This window comes from Chaetodon auriga, chromosome 7 (genome assembly GCF_051107435.1).
Source record: "Chaetodon auriga isolate fChaAug3 chromosome 7, fChaAug3.hap1, whole genome shotgun sequence".
NCBI lineage: Eukaryota > Metazoa > Chordata > Actinopteri > Chaetodontiformes > Chaetodontidae > Chaetodon > Chaetodon auriga.
In genome coordinates this window covers 14,699,525-14,717,700 of record NC_135080.1, presented here as the reverse complement: position 1 = coordinate 14,717,700, position 18,176 = coordinate 14,699,525, and the positions used below count along the sequence as shown (strand labels likewise).

Here is an 18,176-nt window from a genome sequence, read left to right as displayed (position 1 = left end):
CATAAAAAAGCCATACCATTGCTTTAGCTGACATGTTCCTTCATTCCAGTTTGAGTTATAGTTCTAAGGGATTTATGGTCCATCCTTCAGTTTTAAATGACTGTGACTTCTTGCCAAAAAATATATAGATGTTATTCATTACTTTCAAAATATAGTTTTTTTTGGTGTCTTTTTTCTTTTTAAGTATGCAAACCTACTCACAATCAGCTCAAAGTTTTCAGATATATTTGACTTTGTAGCTCTGTGTGTGTTTTATCCAAGAATATTTAGACATCTCATAGAAAATCCCATTGAAACTTTGACCAAATACAAGAAAACCCACTGAAGATGTGCACACTGCATCCTACTCATATGAGTGCATTACTCTAAGTTATATTTGTTACATATGAATATAAATCACATTGGTTGTGAGTGCCTGGCCTCTGTGTGGGAACTTGATTGATAGAAATCCCATTGGGAACCTCACTTTGCAAGTATTTCATAGTTTCTCCCACTGAGGAAAGAGATGAATTAAAATATTGAATCAGATTATCTGCGCCTAACTTTTCAGAAATGACAATGTGGAATCACATTTTCCACCTCACTGCTTCTGTTTCTTGCCTCCTCCTACCCTCCTCCGCTCTCTCTGTCTCTAGATCTCTATGGGTCAGGGACAGGCTGATGTGGCCTTAGCAATGCTCAGAGAATGTTCCCGAAATGGAGACTGGCTTTGCCTGAAAAACCTTCACCTTGTCACTACATGGCTACCCCTCCTGGAAAAAGTAGGTACTCTGCGTGGAGTAAGGCTTATTGGTTGATAGGGGTTGTGTTTAATATTGTGCTATCTCAAATTTTTGGAGTGTAGCACCTGCCAAGGACCCTTTGTGATCAGGAGGGTTGAAATCAACTCATTACCCTACGGGGACTCTATATGTGTCTGTCCACATTGGCGTTGCAGTAACAAACACTGTGAAATGATATGCTGCTGCCATATTTGCGCAAAATATGATGTGCTTCAGTAGCTGTGGTTGGGAAAAGCCAAATTACAAGAGATAAACAAAAAGTGTTTATCATGTAGTTCCAATACACGATGGAATGATTCAGCAATGTGACTATAACAAGTGCAAAAGGTAAAACCAAGAAAAGGGTCCAATAAACAGTGAAATAAGTGCTGTAAGTTAAGTCTAGGAAATGGGTTTTGTGAATCAAGCACTTCCTCAGATCATCTCAAGCCCACAGTGACGAACTGGCAGAGTTTGGGTCAGTGGAAACGGGGAGCTTGAAGGATGTTACGTACATAAAGTGTATATGTAATTTCTTGTTTCACCCCGCTTTGTCAGTGGTTGTCTATAATATTAAAACACTGCTACATACACAAACACAAGAATGCAGGAACACAAGCCCACATTCTGCTAGCTGCCCAAGTTTCCATATCTAACATTACCTTCTGTCCTTTGCCTGCATTTACACATTTTGCTCTCTACCTGTCGGCCCATGTTAGTCACCGTTGTGTTATTTGTGTGGCTGTTTGTTCCCATGTGTCTTTGTTTATTTGTCTGTCTTTCTGTGTGTGTGTTTTTGTCTGTGGGCATACATGTACATACAGTATATGTGAGTTTGTATCATGCTTGCTTCGGCACTCAAAAACCGCTCACGCAAAAGTGGCAAACAAATTTAGGTTCAAAACTTAGCGTAACACAAAATTGCACTTTATCAGACTAGGATTTGCTCCATTCTGCTCCGTCTACATCTAAAAAGAAGGAAAGGAGAAAGCGGAAAGGGGGCATATTAGGTAAACTTTGAGAATGGATATATATGGCATGATGTGACATTTCACCACTTCCAGTCACAGAGTAGTTCACAGCCCATCCCAGGGTGCTGTCACTCTCACTCTCCATTCCTCAACCCCACAGAGGAATTCTTATCCTCATGGAGGTGCAAAGTTTATGAGCACCGACCACAGGATCAAATGTCCCTCTTGGACACAATGAACTCTGGATTTTTGGACATAATAGATATTATCTGGAGAAGATTGTGAGGAATGGACCATGCATGCAAAAAGATGCTTTCCCTCGTATTTGTCAAGAGAGAACAGAATGTACGATGTGGTTGAGAACTTGTGGCTAAATGCTGAAGACAGGGTTGACTAGCATTGACGTATATCTTTAGCTATCTGAAGTAAATATGTATATTTTTGTATTGCATTACTGGAAATACGTAAGTGTCATTGTGTGCACATGGCATAAAGCATGTTGCAGCATTTTTGGGAGGCAAAAGAAATGTGTGTGTTACCAATTGTAAGTGGGCTGATATGTGTCTTCCACTTTGTGTTTATTTGTGTCCATGAGCTTTTCCTGGGGTTCTGTTTAGTGCTGTGTCACTGTAGCAGGTCATATCTCACTGGAAGGCACAGCTGCTGGCAGTGATTGGTGTGTGTCTGTGTGTGTTTGTGCGTGTGTGTGTCTGTATCTGTGTTTGTGTGCGTGTGTCAGCCCTCACCTGTGTGTGTGTGAGTGAAAGTGTGTGCCCTGGGGTTAGCCAGAGATCCCTCCTGTCCTGAGTTGTCTGTGCTCCCAGTGTGACTTAAACCATAGATTATTACAGCTCTGCTCTGCTCTTGTCCCTCTCCGCTCCTCTTGCGCTCTCTTCTCCCTCCTCGTGCTAGTATTTAATTTTGCCTTTTTCTCCCTGTTTGTCTCTGTTTGTTTCCACCTCGATATCCCGGCTATCTTCTCGCACCATATTGTATAACTCAAACTCTCTTTCAGCCTGTCTGTCTCTCTTTCTCTCGCTGTTTCTTTGTCTGGCTCTTTGCACAGCAGCCGATGAGGTTGGGGTCTCGGCAGTCGAGCTTGAAATGAAAAACTGATGCAACAAGGGGAACGAGGGAGACAGGGAGTATAGGAAAGAAAGAGTGAAGACACAGTTAATGTGAAAGGATGGAAGTAGGGAGAGATGAACTGAGCCTTAGCAGACATGTGGATATTGTGGAAAAGAGGACTTTGTTTTAGTATCTGCCTCCGTTTCTGCAGCCGTGTCCATCTGCTCTGTCTTACTGTATTTCTCAGTGCAGTGTCTGAATTTTCCAGCTACTTCTCGCCATCTGTCTCTCCAGTGCTTCCCTCCTTTTCTAAACCAGTTGGTCAGTTGGAGAGAGGAGAGAAAAGGGAGGAGAGGCGGAGAAGGAGAGCGGTCAGTGTTCATAATTGAAGTTGGCAGTGCAGATGTCCTCTCATCCCTGTCTACTCACATTCTTCCACTTGCACTGTTTTCTCTCTTTCATTTTTCACATCACACACTCCATCCCTCTACTTATAGATATAACTCTCAATCTATCCACCGATCTAGATTTCTGTCTGTCTGCCGGTGATAAGCCATGACATAATTAACGATGTATGTCATATCTTTCAGATGTTCATTATCGTCGGTCCAAGCGTTGTGATAGGATTGTATCAGGAGTTACTTTATCTTATGATTCTTATCTTTAGTGTGCAAATATAAATTTCCATGTGCCAAAAAACGCCTGTTGAGTTTGAATATCTATGTGTGCAACTGCAAACTACAGCCTGTCTGCCCACCTGTATTATATACTATACAATAACAAAGACAGGTTTTGATGTGCTCACAGTAAAATCCTCTGTCTCTCACTCTGTGTGTGTGTGTGTGTGTGTGTGTGTGTGTGTGTGTGTGTGTGTGTGTGTCCTCCTCCTCCTCCTCCTCCTCCTTTCTCTGTGTCTATCCATCCTTTCTTCTTCCTTGTTAATGTCTCTGTCTTGCATCCCCTCGCAATACCATCATTTGTTCCAGTGGGATTCTGGTTGACAACACTTCAGACACATGCACACACACACGCATACACACATGCATAGACAATGAGAGACAGAGGAGTTTTCTTCGAGGGATGTCAGTTTCTGTGTTCTTTGATTTTCTGTGATCATGTGTGCTTCCATGAGAGTGAATTAGGTTCCAAATGATGCAGAAACACATTGATTACAATTGAGTGTGTGCGTGTGCGTGCATGCGTGCTTGTGTGTGTGTGTGTGTGTTTGTGTGTGTGTGTACCAAATCAGATGACACAAGACCCCGAGGTGCCAGCATGCTATTTTTAACCACAAATCTTTGAGAAAGATAGAAAGACGGGGGAGGAATGTAAGAAGAGAAGTGAGAGAAAGTAAGCTTGAACTTGAGATGAAGGGACAGTGATGGAGACGGTGAAAAGAAGAGATGCGCAGAGACAGAGACCGAGAGAGTGAATGGTTTGTCATTGTGGAGAATCTGTGTTTTATCTATATACTAGATATATACTAGAATCACTATCTTCCTTCCAGTATTCTGTATTTCATTTATTTTCCTATATACACAGGGTACTCCTGCTAAAGCCTTAACAGCTCTCATTGGATCACCGTGTATAAATAAAGGTCGAACATATCCAAGAGTTAATACTCTTGCTGTTGGGGTCTGCTGTTGTGGATATGAAATAATAAGAAGTTTAGAAAATTGATGACGATGCAATGTACGGACAATGTGCACAATCAAAGGCTCAAGTCTTCACTCACTGCTCAAACTAATGAGTGAGTTTTGTGCTTTGAAATACCGTATATACTGCCTGATACTACTGCACAAGTAGTCTGGTCTCATATTACCTCTTCCTCCTTCACAGGAGCTAAATGTGCTTCATCCCAAAGAAGGCTTTCGTCTCTGGCTGACAGCAGAAGTTCACCCCAGATTTCCTCCCATACTGCTGCAGTCCAGCCTCAAGATCACTTACGAGGTACTCACACATTCACCACTAACATACAGGTTTAGAAACAGTAGCACTTTTATACTCCTACAGTAGCTCAGGATGAGGTTTACACACAAACACGCAGCCACACATTCTTGTTGGCGCACTGGGTACAAATGCTCATTAATGTGGGCCATGTCACTGGGTTATGGCATGCTCATTAGAGTGTAGGGTGTGTAAGGACTTTCAAATGCCGTGTGTATTCATGACTGTGTGTCTTTTATCCCCTGTATAATGGCTACATACGCATTGTGGCCACATATACTGTACTTTTGTAAGGAGAGGCAGAAGCCTGCAGCTTTTGTGTTAGTGATGCGTGCTTTAGTGTCTTTCTGATTGGAGTCCTGCTCAAGGGGTTAGCTGCTTCAGCAGCCAAGCATGCTGCACAAACAGCCTCTCTCTCTGTGTGTCTGTCTTTTCCCTTTCTCAGACACAGACTTATTGGCATACTGTATATGTATGCACACATGTGCTGAACACATCACCAGTGATAACCAAGTTACTGTAATATGTTATTTCTGGACTGCAGTGTCAAATATCTCACACCTACAAGATAAAGATAAAGAGCATAACAATATAAACAGCATAAAAGGAATAGATGTCAACTTACAGTCCAGTGCCAATACATGCCACAGCTACACACAGACACACACACCACAATGAGCATCTTATGTTCAACCTAGTGTAGCAACAGCACAATTACTAAACTACGGTCAAAACTATAGCTACTATAGATCCTCCACCCAACCCCAAATACCTTATATACACTCAACTCCCCTTTGCAGTTTCATATTGAAGCTTCAGTCGGTAAATATATTGAGTTCACAGTGCATTAGACTTAAAGTGTAAATCGTCCTCTCATGAGCAAATCTAAAATTCTACAAATGCATTTACGATGTAAAATACACAATTTACTCAAAGTTACAAAAAGGATAATCAAATTGTTAGTGTTTAAAAGTAGAGATAATGAATGAACGTGTGAATCTTCAGTGATGCACATGGGGAAACTGTTCTGCCGCAGCAGAAACAAGTAAGCACAGCACCTTGCTAATACATTTAATCTACTGAAGCTGTTAACATATGTAGAGACTTTGCCAGTTTTGGCAAATTTAGCACATACACATTACTGACAGTGCGTATTATCAAAACCTCCAGATGGAAGTACCAAATGTTCAGTGTGTGAACTGATTTCAATATACAGTACGCTCATTGTCTCTATTAGAAACAGACCGTGCTGTAGCCAGAGGAATTTATATATTTTTTTTATATATATGTGTGTGTGTGTGTGTGTGTGTAAGAGCAGCACTCACTGTTATGGGCTGAGGTCATAATCTTCCTCGTGGTAATAGCTATTGGGTGTCCAACCCTGAACAAACAATGCTTTTCCAGTTTATTCCTAGACTCTTGTTGTACTTCCCAGAGACACTGATTGTGAGCTGCAAATAACTTAGACTTAATGTGATCTATTTGCTCTTCCCCTTGCTCATTCAGTGTTGTCAGACTCATCCAGTTTTGTTTTTTTCTTTGGCTAAAGTTATATGAGAATTCTGTAATGTCAGAAAGGCTTTTTACATGTGGTCAAGTGTTGTTTGGTCCTGCACACTGACATACTGAAGGCAAAAACACAACAACACCAAACAGACTGTGAGAAGACTCAACATGACACGTCCCGAATTCCATTTCACAGCTTCTTTCTGCTCTTGCCAGGCACACATATTTGATAAACTAGATTTGGGAATCATACATTTGTGGATGTCTGGATAAAACTACCCAGTTCTCAAAATTTTATCTCCCAGTCTCACATTTATAAGCTCACATATTACTATAACATAGAGGGATTTGGGCTTTTTTTACTTTCATGTTTTAAAATGCTATCAACACACTGAAACTGTGTCATGGCCTCCATGTCAAGATTTCATTGTGATTACTCTTCTTGAATGCTCACTAAGACATCGACACATACATTTGCTCTACATACAAACTTGTTTGCAAATTTGTAGATGTGATGCAAATGTATAGGGAACATGTGGGTAGGGCGCTGTGGTCCTTTAGTTTCTAGTCTGGTAAACATGTCTAGTAAACATGAGATCCTGGGTTCAGATCCCAGCTCTGTTTTTTTATTGTTTTTCTTGAGTGTTTTCTTTGTTGTGCTGCCCAGCATGCCCCTTACCATCTTACCATGCAGCACACAAGTCTGTCAATCATGATTAATGTCTCCCGATGTTTTGCCATGTTTCTGTGCCTGTGTGACAGCACTATGTTTGGACCTTACAACTTCTGTAGGATTTTGCAGAAGATTCCATTGGAATAAAATCCTGTCTTCCCCTTCCCCTTCCCCTCTGTCCTTCTTTACCTTGTCACTTCCGTGTCTGTCCTCCCTTTCTTTCCCATCTCCAGGCTCCTCCCGGTTTGAAGAAGAATCTGTTGAGAACATATGAGTCATGGACTCCAGAGCAGATCAGTAAAGGTGTCCTCTTCTCTTCTCTTCTCTTCTCTTCTCTTCTCTTCTCTTCTCAGATTTATGTTCTTAAACATAAATGAGGTGTTACAGTGATCACTCATTGTGATTTCAGTGTATGATTATTATTATGATTATTATTTAACAGCACAGCAGTGAAAACTGTCTAAGCCATCTATAGCAGAATACAGCATGCTTGATTCTGCTATCAGTGCTCTCTGTTGCATATTTTTTGATTAATAATAATGATATTAATCCTACTACTATCTATATTAATAATAATTAGAATAAATAACTGCCCTCAAGGTTTATAAAACACTCTGAAAATGATTGATTATTATAGTTATTTTGGTTCTGACATGTTGTTGATTGTTGTGTGTAGGAGGCATCCTGGCCAGAGCTCAGTCTCTATTCTGTTTGGCTTGGTTCCATGCTGTCTGCCAAGAGAGACGCAAGTACATACCACAGGTAAAATACACAAACACCCCAACATAGACAGAAGTGGTCATAGTTCTACAGTTTCATTTCAGGATACTGAAACACTACAAAGCTATTTAAAAGAGGAAAAATACAGCAGTTGTGCAAATGTTGTAACAGTCCCAGATGCAGAAGCTTTCTTTATGAATGCTCTTCACAGTGGTTGTCACAGGTGCATCATTTATTATTCTTATTTCCTTGCCATTTCTAGTCATTAAAAACAAATACACAAACTATACAGACCTGATATCCGCAGGGAGGAAGTTACACTGACAAAATAAGTCGTAGTCTACACGTGAACACCAACAGAAAGAGGAACAAAAATTACCCCAGAGATCAGTTCTCTTTGTCCTCACTGACCAGCGTAGATAGCAAGCCTGCTCGCTCTTTTTGCTGTGCCTCCGGCAGAGTCTTCGTGTGTGTTTTACGTGTGTGTGGCTATGGATGTGTGTGTGTGTGTGTGTGTGCATGAATTTTAGTCTTTGTTGTAAACTTCCCTGCCGGTCAACATGCACACAACACACAATGGTGAGGCTTGAGAGCAATCTCTCCACCTGATACTTCTCAGGCACACTGCTTGTGGACCAAAATGTCAGGTCAGGTATTTCAAAGGAGAAGTATTATAAGTGTCGACTGAAAATGGATTTTATTGACCCACTGCATGTGATGTTAGTAATTACTCTATTATTTAAACTGAAGTGTAACGCCGCTTTAACAGTATTCACAACAGCCCCAAATGAATCAAAATGGTGTGTTTAACATGTGCCAGAATCAGCTCAAAATGTTTAGAGGCTGAGCAGCATTTGCTCATTTGAACCACAGCGCTGGTGGTAAATCATCTCCACATAACAGGCTGTAAAGAGTGACACCATTTGCATCCCTATAGAGACAACCAGACTATTTATTCAGCACAAAATAGATAACAAATCGAAAAGAATGAGCAGCGCGAGTCCCAACTAATCAAATACGAAGACCCAGAGACATTTTTACACAAGTGTAAAGAAGATGTGGTTGTACCCGTAATTACTTGATACTTTCTGCAGTTTACCATGTCATGTCTCTACTTGTCAATTTAAATAGTTGCCCTCACAGTTTGGTAGCTTGCGAGGAGTCTTAACATGCACTGGGACTCATTTGTCCCTTTGATGCCTCAGAGTGGTCTGTCCAATCCAATAATATGACATGTCTGCAGTTACACCAGGAAGGTACCTCTTTTTGTCTGCTCAGCCAACATGCAATCAATACCCTCTCAATAAACCCAAACTCTGGGGAGAGCTGGAGCAAAGAACATGTTTTTTTTTGTAAATAATCTGCCACACACACGTTTCTCCTCACTCTGCGTCTCCGACTCCCTCAGGCTTGGTCTCAGTAGTCCCCATTAACCATTCCCCTGTAGTGTGGCCTATAGTTGAATGTAAACATTCAAAACTGCCATGCAGGAAGCACATACTGTGTGAGTTTCTTGTCTCTCTGTTCCTCCTCCCTTTGATTCTCTCACTTCTTCTTACTTGTTTTCCCCTCATTTTCTTCTTACTGGTCCCCCTCCCTTGGCTAATGTCGCCTTGTCTCTCTCTCTCTTTACACAAGCGCTTTACTAGAGATTCAATGATTGAATCTCCAGTAAGTGTTTTCATTTGAGATGGTAATGTTGTTCCTCATCTGAGAACATGATCACCCAATTATTGAAACAGTCACAGCTCCTTTCGTCCACTCCACCATCACTTACTCCCTTCTCGCTTCATCTACTGCCCCCCCCCCTTCTCATTTATTCTCTTGCCGTTTTTATCATTTCTACATGTCTGTAAAAATGTCTCATTTAAAAACACAGAAATAGACATTGAGAGAGAAACAGAAGGAAAGAGACAAATGGAGGAACGAGAGTGTGTACGTGTGTGTGATCACAGCACTACAGCACAAGAAAGATCAGGGTTTTTGTTTGATGGCTATAGGACTACAAATAGAGTGGCCAATTATAACTAGTGAGCATGCGGCTAAGTAGCACACTTTCTGATGTTGTCACAGAATAATTGAAAGGATGTGTTCACGACACACACACACACAGTCAACTTTATACTGTAAGACCCATACATTGAATCATTCACTGAATAAGCAGCCATTACATTAAACAGACGCATACATGCCTGAGTGCAATCTCACTCATACACATGTAAGCACATTTATCAAATGCAGTGGAAACACGGCCCTGCACAGTCCAGAATGAACAAACCACATACACTTAATCATTCAAAGAATTACTGAACATGCCTCCAGCTTTCCTCCACCCCTCACCTCATCCACCCACAGCATTAGTGGGCAGATAACACCTGCTGACTGAATACCAGTGAAGTGCAACAAACACATACTACAAACCGAGACTGCCCTCACACTCAATTATGTTTGAACACTTCTGTGATTTTTTCTTTTTTCCTCTGAAATGCTCAATGCCGGGCTCTCTCCACATGCTTGCATTATGTCTTGTCTGTGTTGTCTTTTCACTGTAGCATGTCTTTATATGTGCTAAACGAGGACTCATTTTCATTTTTGTGATTCAGTCACTAAGTAAAAAGCGGTTTGCTTGTGAGCAGACGGTTGGATCGAGAAAGGCTGAGAGAGTGAATTGTAGGCTAACAGTAGTAGCCTTCATTCAACAGCTACTGAAGATTTTCCCTTCAGCAGGTTGTTATGGCAATTCATATTGGAGCTGTATTATTATAAAACCTTTGTTGCGCTGGGTTTCTGAAGAGCATCAACTGTGCAGCTGTGTAAAATTTGAGCAGGTCAATGCAGAGGCAAGTAAATTCATCCAGATGTGTTGAATTTAACTGTCTCAACTATCACTAATACACGCAGTGGATAGATAACCTGAAAATGAGAGCCAAAGAGACATTATGTTAGATTGAAAAATACATTAGCTTGAAAATACATTAGAATACGTTAGTGCAACACACTCTTTACTGATTAGCTGATCAGCTGTCTTTAACCTCTCAGGTGAGTGTATTCCATATCTATGATAGAAAAACACGGCAGTCAGGGTAATTAAGACCACATTTGCACATGGTTGTTAGAAGATTAAGAAAAAAAGGGAATATGTGGGATTGATGATCCTTCAAGCCTCAAACGTTATGTGTGATGCTGGACTTTTTTTCCTGTTTGGTTGACAAATTCTAAAGGTAACGCATTAGTACTATAGTAGCCATGTGAATATTAGTAAAATGAAAATGTTGTAATTTTTGTTCTTGTCATCCTCTGTGCTTTTTCCAGGGTTGGACTAAGTTCTATGAGTTTTCTTTGTCGGACCTTCGTGCTGGCTTTGAGATCATTGACAGGCTTTTTGAAGGTAGGCGTGCTGGTAACAAACATCACAATGCAGTGGAGAGTTCCGCTCTGCAGCACATCTGGTTAAAGAGTAGTGGAGTCTGTGGGTTTTAGGCATGAATTGGGCAGCTCAGCTTTGCTTTTCGAACGTAAGCATTTGCCCTTTGTTGTATCTCCCTATCTTTCTGTATGCACAGCGCATGCACTCTGTATATGTGTGTGCACGTTAGTCTTCTTTTTTCTGTGAGGGCTTATTACACATGATTGTAGCTGTCTTTGTGTCTGTGTGTCTTGGTATCTCTCAAGGAGGGAAAGCTTTTCAATGGGAGTTTGTCCACGGTCTGTTGGAAAGTGCCATCTATGGTGGACGCATCGACAACCCCTCTGACCTCCGCATCTTACGCTCCTACCTGGAACAGTTCTTCTCTGCACATCTCCTGTCGTCCGCCCTCTCAGCCGGTCAGAGAAGGAGCAGAGGAGGAACGCGCTTCTTTCCACCTCAGATTAGCCTCCCGAACTCTTGCTCCATATTGGTAGGATGTCAGGGTGACACAGTGTTGTAACATTTACAGTTGGCATTCACACATTTTAATTCACAGTTGCAGGGATGGGTACATGGTGCATGTTCAAGAAATTAATTCCTGCTCCAGAGAAAAAAGAAACACAACGTTTTTTTTTTCTGTATTTTAAGTCTTAAGACGCAATGTCTGCTCTTCCTAATGGTCCCAGGTGCACTGGCAGAGAAGCATAAACAGTTCAAGAAAGGCTACTGAATTAATGCTGCCAAGCTTTTCCCTGATGTGATTTACTATTTGTGGTTTGGTCAGTATTGAAGTTTCATTAGTCCATGCTGTGTTGAGCTTCATTTGAAGTTGGTTTATAAAGTAGCCACTACAAATACATCCAATTAGTTAGCCTCAAGTTTACACAGTTGGCTGTGTTCTTTCTATTGCTTTGCATTATGTCGATACAGCTTAGTATACACAAAAAAATACGTGACATACAGGCCCAAAACTGTTCATTAGATGCAGACTGCAATAAGTAAATAAGTATACTGCAGAAGCATTGAAAGACTATCTTTGCTATGCAAAAGAAGTCAGTGTGGAGATGTATGCTTTGAATTGACAATGTGTACAATTTAAAGGTCAGTAGTAAGTGGAAGTGCCAAATGGATATTATTAGAGAAGCTGCATCAAACCATATAAACACACCTAATTAATGAGCGTACACCATTATTTATCATATACTTGCACATAGCAATCTAACAAGTTGTTGCTTTTCCAATTGAGTAGCGCATGTTGCTGAAATGCTAAAATGTTGTCTTGTTTCTTGGAGCCATGATAAAAATAGACACCATGTTGACATCCTCTTTCTCTTCAGCATGTCTGTGTGAGACCCATAGTTGTCTGTGTGTCTTCACAGGACTACCGCAACGTAATAGAGAATCTCCCCGAGGATGACAGACCTGCATTCTTTGGTCTCCCCGCCAACATAGAGAGATCCTCCCAGAGAATCATCAGCTCCCAGGTGCACCCACACACACAGACACCTGCTTATTCCCACAAACGCACACACCACTCCCTCCATCTCCACCTCACACATGCAGAAATACCAACACAAAGGCACACACGCACATTTATTTCCATACGCCCACACAAATATGTAGATGTGTGTGCTCTCTAACTCACATACACACTCCGGAGAGCACATTCATCACTGCACATCTCGAAGCTCACAGAAGCACAAGCATCCACATACATGCAGGCACACACATAGACAAACACTCATCATGATCATTGTGTGCATTAAGAGTGTTCTGTGCTGAACCAATCAGAGCATATTTTAATTCATCTTTAAAATCCACATTGTTTGTTCATGCTAAGCTATTGCAATTTTCCTCTGTTATGACACTCCAGTATATTGTTAACATGCAGTGTTGCAGACCAGTGAACTTGCATGACAGCCTCAAAAAAAAAATAATAACCAGCCATTTCAATGATGATATCCACACTGCAAGTGTGTCGGCAAGTGAAGCACTTGGTTCCTCACTTTTTCACTTTGGCAGCCATTTTTTTTGCTTCATCACTGCACTATTTGTACAGAAAGGCACTTTATCTCCTAATCACTGTTTAAATTACACAGGTGATTACTCCACAGATTGTAGGTGAAACCTGCCCCAATGGATTGTATGACATTGCAGTTATTTCTGTTTTAACAGTCTGTACTCCGTGTATGTGTGTGTTTGAGTGTGTGACTTACTACACGTGTGTTTATCCTTCAAACAAACCCACAACCTCAGTCATGTTGCAGGGAACCAACCCCATTCAGGAGACATAAAAGCAGTTTATTTTAAGGTCAGGACTTCAATTTAAGGTTAAAGTATTATACCAGGCAGCCATCCGTTTCCATTTATTTCACTACGAAATAAAATTCACCTTGCAGAGACATTAAACCAGGTTTAGATGGGTCATCCATCACAGTGAATATCATGTCTGCTTTTATCAGTGTCAAGGTTATGTTGTCATTGGGTTTGTGAGTGCAAGATGGTTTTAAAAAATCCACAACTGCAGCAATAATTTAACTTTGACAAACAGTGCAATGTTCAACAGCCTGCAAACAGGGAAACTGTCGTTTATTAAGTATATCACTGGCCAAAAGCTTGAGGTTAGATATTTAGGTATAGGTGAGGGTTTCTCAACCTTGAACTCGCCAGACATGGAGGTCACCAAAATTTCTTATTTGTACATATTTGATAGCAATTTTTTTTAAAAATGCCACTTCTACATAATACATTTTTGAACTTTTGAATATGCCCTTTAAAAACTTTGCCTCTCTGTAATTAGGAATCCTGGCACACAAAACTGGGGTCATGCATAAGGCAGTTGAGGGAGCCCTGATTAGAGACTGAAGTTAAGCAACGGAGGATCAACACAAGGATACTGAGATATGTCAGTGTGTGGATACATGTGTGTGTAGTAGTTGATGGTCACTGCAGATTCTGATGTAACTCAATGCAACACAGTCACACACATACACCAAATGTGTTCAGTAACTGTGTGTGTGTGTGTTTAAGAAAGAGAGCGAGATTGCACCAAAAGGGAAGGATAGAAGACACAATCATGAGAGACGGTCGAGAGACAGGATGTAGACTGAAAGGTGTATTGCTGCACCGCTCTCGTTTTGTGACCAGCTTTTGCATGATTCACACAGCACAAAACATGTTAAATTAATTCCCACTCATCCTTTTTTTTCCAAGAGCAAAATCGCTGCTTTCATAACAGAACTTTCTACACCTGGTCGTGAAAATAGAGCAAAAATGAAAGGGAGTAATAGGACGGACGGGATGAGGCGGGTTTGATGCGTTCGTGTTTGTTTGTGTCTTTCTCTGTTCAGTTATCCTCAGCAAACACTTCAACCATTGCAGTTCCCATGTGGGTTTTAATGCATTTAAGTCCATTCATACTGTCAGTGTGGTCTGCTGATCACTGCAACCACCAGCCTAGTTTAATTCACATAACTCCCACAAGGCTACTTGTGTGTGTGTGTGTGTGTGTGTGTGTTACTGTGTCTCTCTCCACCTATCTCCACTTGTGATTGTCTCCTCTCCTGCTGTCATTTGTCACTGTCACGTTCATGCTCTCCCTCCCTCTCTCTCCCTCTCTCTTTTTTAACTTAATTTATGCCCTCTCCTCTCCCTAAAGATCCTTGTCACTTTCTGTGGGTGGGACACTTAACCACACACACACTGAAGAGAGCCCAGGGGGCAGTCAGTGGTTTTGGTGGATGCCATTTAAAATAAATGCATAATCTTAGAGTGAATGGCCTGAAGTGGGACAGAATGATCCTGAGGATCGCCTTGGGTTTATAGACATGATGTCAGATGTGTGTGTGCATAATTTGCTTTTATGTGCAATGCAAAACATTAGTATTTTGAGTGTACTGTATATGTAGGGATTAGGAAAGGAAAAAGTATGACTGGGCTGCCATCATAATTAATAGAGTACAAAAATGAAAGAATCACAAAAGTATCTAATTATGCTAATGTTCAGTCCAGTGATAGTGCCTTTATATATCTGGTGTAATAACATCCGTGCTTGTGTTTTTTGGCACAGAAGTCATCTTATCTCAGACCATGAGAAATAGTTCCCTGATTAAATCCATGAACCACAATCCTGGATTACACTGAATTAAAGTGAAAGCCTCGACTAAATTGACTGAACTCAGCGCGATTAAAACTGAACTGCCTTGCACGTAGACATTGTCTTGTAACTTCTTCTTCCCAGTTGGCTGTGATGGTAAATGCAGTTGCTGCCTGGTAGTCATTGGTTGAGATAAGAATAAATCTTAATATATTTAAATCCCTATATATTTGAACCCCAATATATTTCAAATCTCCGTCCTCAGCTGCCCTCATTTTTACTGCTGTCAGGGTGAAGTTCTAGATTAGCTATCTGGTTTTTTTATCCTTCCCTTTTTTCCTCTCACTCTCTCTCTCTCTCTCTTACACACACACACACACATATACACACACATGCATGCATGTGCACACACATATACACATACTTTCCCTCCTGAGCAGTGAAGATAAAGCAGGTGTTAGTAAAGAGTTCTCCTGGCCCAAATGAAAGCCATTTATCAGACGCTCTGCCTTCCTCACAACACACACATATATGGAAACTCACACACACACTGAGCCAAGATAAAAGCACTATCCAGGCCTCTAAGCCTGAAGCTAAGCATGCTTGATTAGGTGTGTAAGGAGCTGTTAGGAGATGTGTTTGGGGTTTGGCCTTTTTTCACTTGTAATATTCCAGGACATGAAACAGTGTTGACTGTCACTGGAGAGTGGAGCCACCAGAGATATCAATGACATTTTATTACAGCGTTTTAAGAACTTTTTTATCACTCATGCATTGGTTTTTGGTGAAGCGAGCAAAAGCAGGCAAGCAAAGTGTACTCTATTCACACTCTATGCACATTTTTCATAGGAGACAGGTGCGACTTAGTAAATACCACACGTACCTTTTTGTGAGGGTTTTTATCATCCGTCACACTTCTAATTATATGAAGGAAGTTTCAAGCAACATGGGCCATTTATTTTTGGGCAGCATTTTACAAAAGTACTACAAGATCTGCAACACTCAAGATTACTAATTCAGGCAACAGGTACCTCTGTTCTACTTCTGCAACTTTTTACTGATTTTTCTTCATTTGTGTTGATAACTGATTGACTCGTAGGTGATTTCCCAGCTGCGCATCCTGAGCCGCTCAGTAGCAACAGGTTCAAAGTTTGACAGGGAGCTCTGGTCGAATGGACTTTCACCCATCCTCCTGTTGTGGAAGAAACTCAACCAGGTGAGGTCTTTTTTTTTTTTTTACCCAATTCATCTTTCCGACTCTTCTCATTCACTACAAAGCTGGCCCCATACATTTAATCTTGATCAACTTAATTCTAAAGTTTTAGGTGTCACTGCATCTGAATCTTAGCCTCGTGCCTTAAAATTGTACCGGGAATCACAGGAACACTGTGTTATGATGTCTGGAAAACGTGTTGTAATTTCCACATCACTAACACAAGTGATACAGGCTCAATAATTACTAAATGCCTTTAAGTCTTATCTCGTTTTGCCATCAAACTCTTAATAGCTGCTAAGTATTTAGGAAGGGATTAGTTTCAAAAAACATCATTTTTATGTTGTGTAGTTCTTTTCAACAGTTCCATGCTGGTCTTTGTATGTGAAATCATGTTTTTACATCGCCCACGCAGCAGCAACTAGTCTAAATTAGCTGCGGAAGCTCATTGGAAATTAGTAGGGTCTAGCTGAACACCATGTGTGATCGCCACCGGCTTGCCTAGTCAGGCAGCACTCCTGTGTGTGGTTGCCTGGAGACCGACACCTTTCCAAATCAAAATGACATCTACCTCTACATTAAATAATTTAGCCACCATATTCCCTCTGTCTCTCTCTGTCTGTGTTTATTCACTCTCATGCTGGAAGTCACACGAGCTCCCTCTCCTTCTCGCTCATCTGCACGTATGCCTCCCACTCTCAGCCCCTTGTAGGCAGAGCTGTTTTGTGCTTACTGAGAGGAGACTGATTGACCGTGTTAATTGTTGCCATTGTATCACCAGCAAGCTTCCCATAGATCACAATCTACCTCTGACTGCTTTCAATTAAATGGCCCTTTGTCGTCAGCTCACCCTCAGTCTTTGGCCATCAGTGGATGTGTGTTCCCCTGAAGTGCAGCTTGAATGCACATCCGTATGCATGCACACCATTTGTGTGTGAGCCTGTGTGAGTGCATGTGTATGCTTCTGTGTATGCACTTGCCTGTCGGTGTCTGTAAACTGTGTGCGCGTGGCTTTGTGTGTGTGTGTGTGTGTGTGTGTGTGCGTGTGTGTGTGGAGATATGTATGTATGTCGGGATAGAGGGGAGACGCACAAGACAGCAGATACTGCTTATTTGGCTGGGACAATTTTTGAAGCGAGACAATAGCAGAGCTGTAGTCAAGCTGAATTTTTGCTCATTGTCTCATTTATCTCTCGCTCTGCATTGTCTGCAGTCCTGCTATCCCCCTCTCCCTCTCTTTCCCCGTCTGCCTTACTGACTTGATGTGAGGAAAACAAAATAGGGTGCAGGTACAGAGTGAGATATCTGCAACAGAATACAACAGAATATCAGTGTTTGTTGTTTTCGGTGTATATTTGTTTTGGTACACAGATACAGACACAAAGACTTGATGTACTTACAGTAGATCTCTGTGTTAACTAATGTACACAAATTGTCCCCTGTTTTGTACAGCAGAGAAATAATTTCCTGTTTGGTTGCATTTTGTTATTGTGAAAGAATCAAGAATGGAAAAGTTTAGTTTGTGCATGTTGAGCGAATCAAACCCACAGAAAACACTGGGAAGAAGTAATGGAAGAAATAATTGAAAGAAAACAGATAGCATTCTGCTGCACAGCAATAGTTACAAAATGCATTATACATCTTACTCTAAATAATATGTATGCGCTGCTGTGTAGCAGCCAATTTGAGGAGACGGATTTGTTGATGTGCCAGCAGTGTTACATTGATAAGAGGGGCATAAAACAATGCTAGGACAAAAGCATTTACAGCCCAAGGTAAAAATATCCACAGCGCTCAGATCATTAGAATATG

The 18,176-nt window shown here is 41.1% G+C and overlaps 1 protein-coding gene across 1 annotated transcript in view; it reads left to right on the top strand.

The window, feature by feature from the left end:
• dync2h1 (dynein cytoplasmic 2 heavy chain 1) overlaps positions 1-18,176 on the top strand; it is a 98,747-nt gene that overhangs the window by 70,639 nt on the left and 9,932 nt on the right. The window contains exons 83-90 of the mRNA XM_076735074.1: positions 636-761; positions 4,640-4,750; positions 7,160-7,229; positions 7,603-7,688; positions 10,959-11,034; positions 11,319-11,545; positions 12,435-12,539; positions 16,251-16,367. Coding sequence (XP_076591189.1) covers positions 636-761; positions 4,640-4,750; positions 7,160-7,229; positions 7,603-7,688; positions 10,959-11,034; positions 11,319-11,545; positions 12,435-12,539; positions 16,251-16,367 — 918 coding nt within the window. The remainder of the gene's footprint in view (positions 1-635; positions 762-4,639; positions 4,751-7,159; positions 7,230-7,602; positions 7,689-10,958; positions 11,035-11,318; positions 11,546-12,434; positions 12,540-16,250; positions 16,368-18,176) is intronic.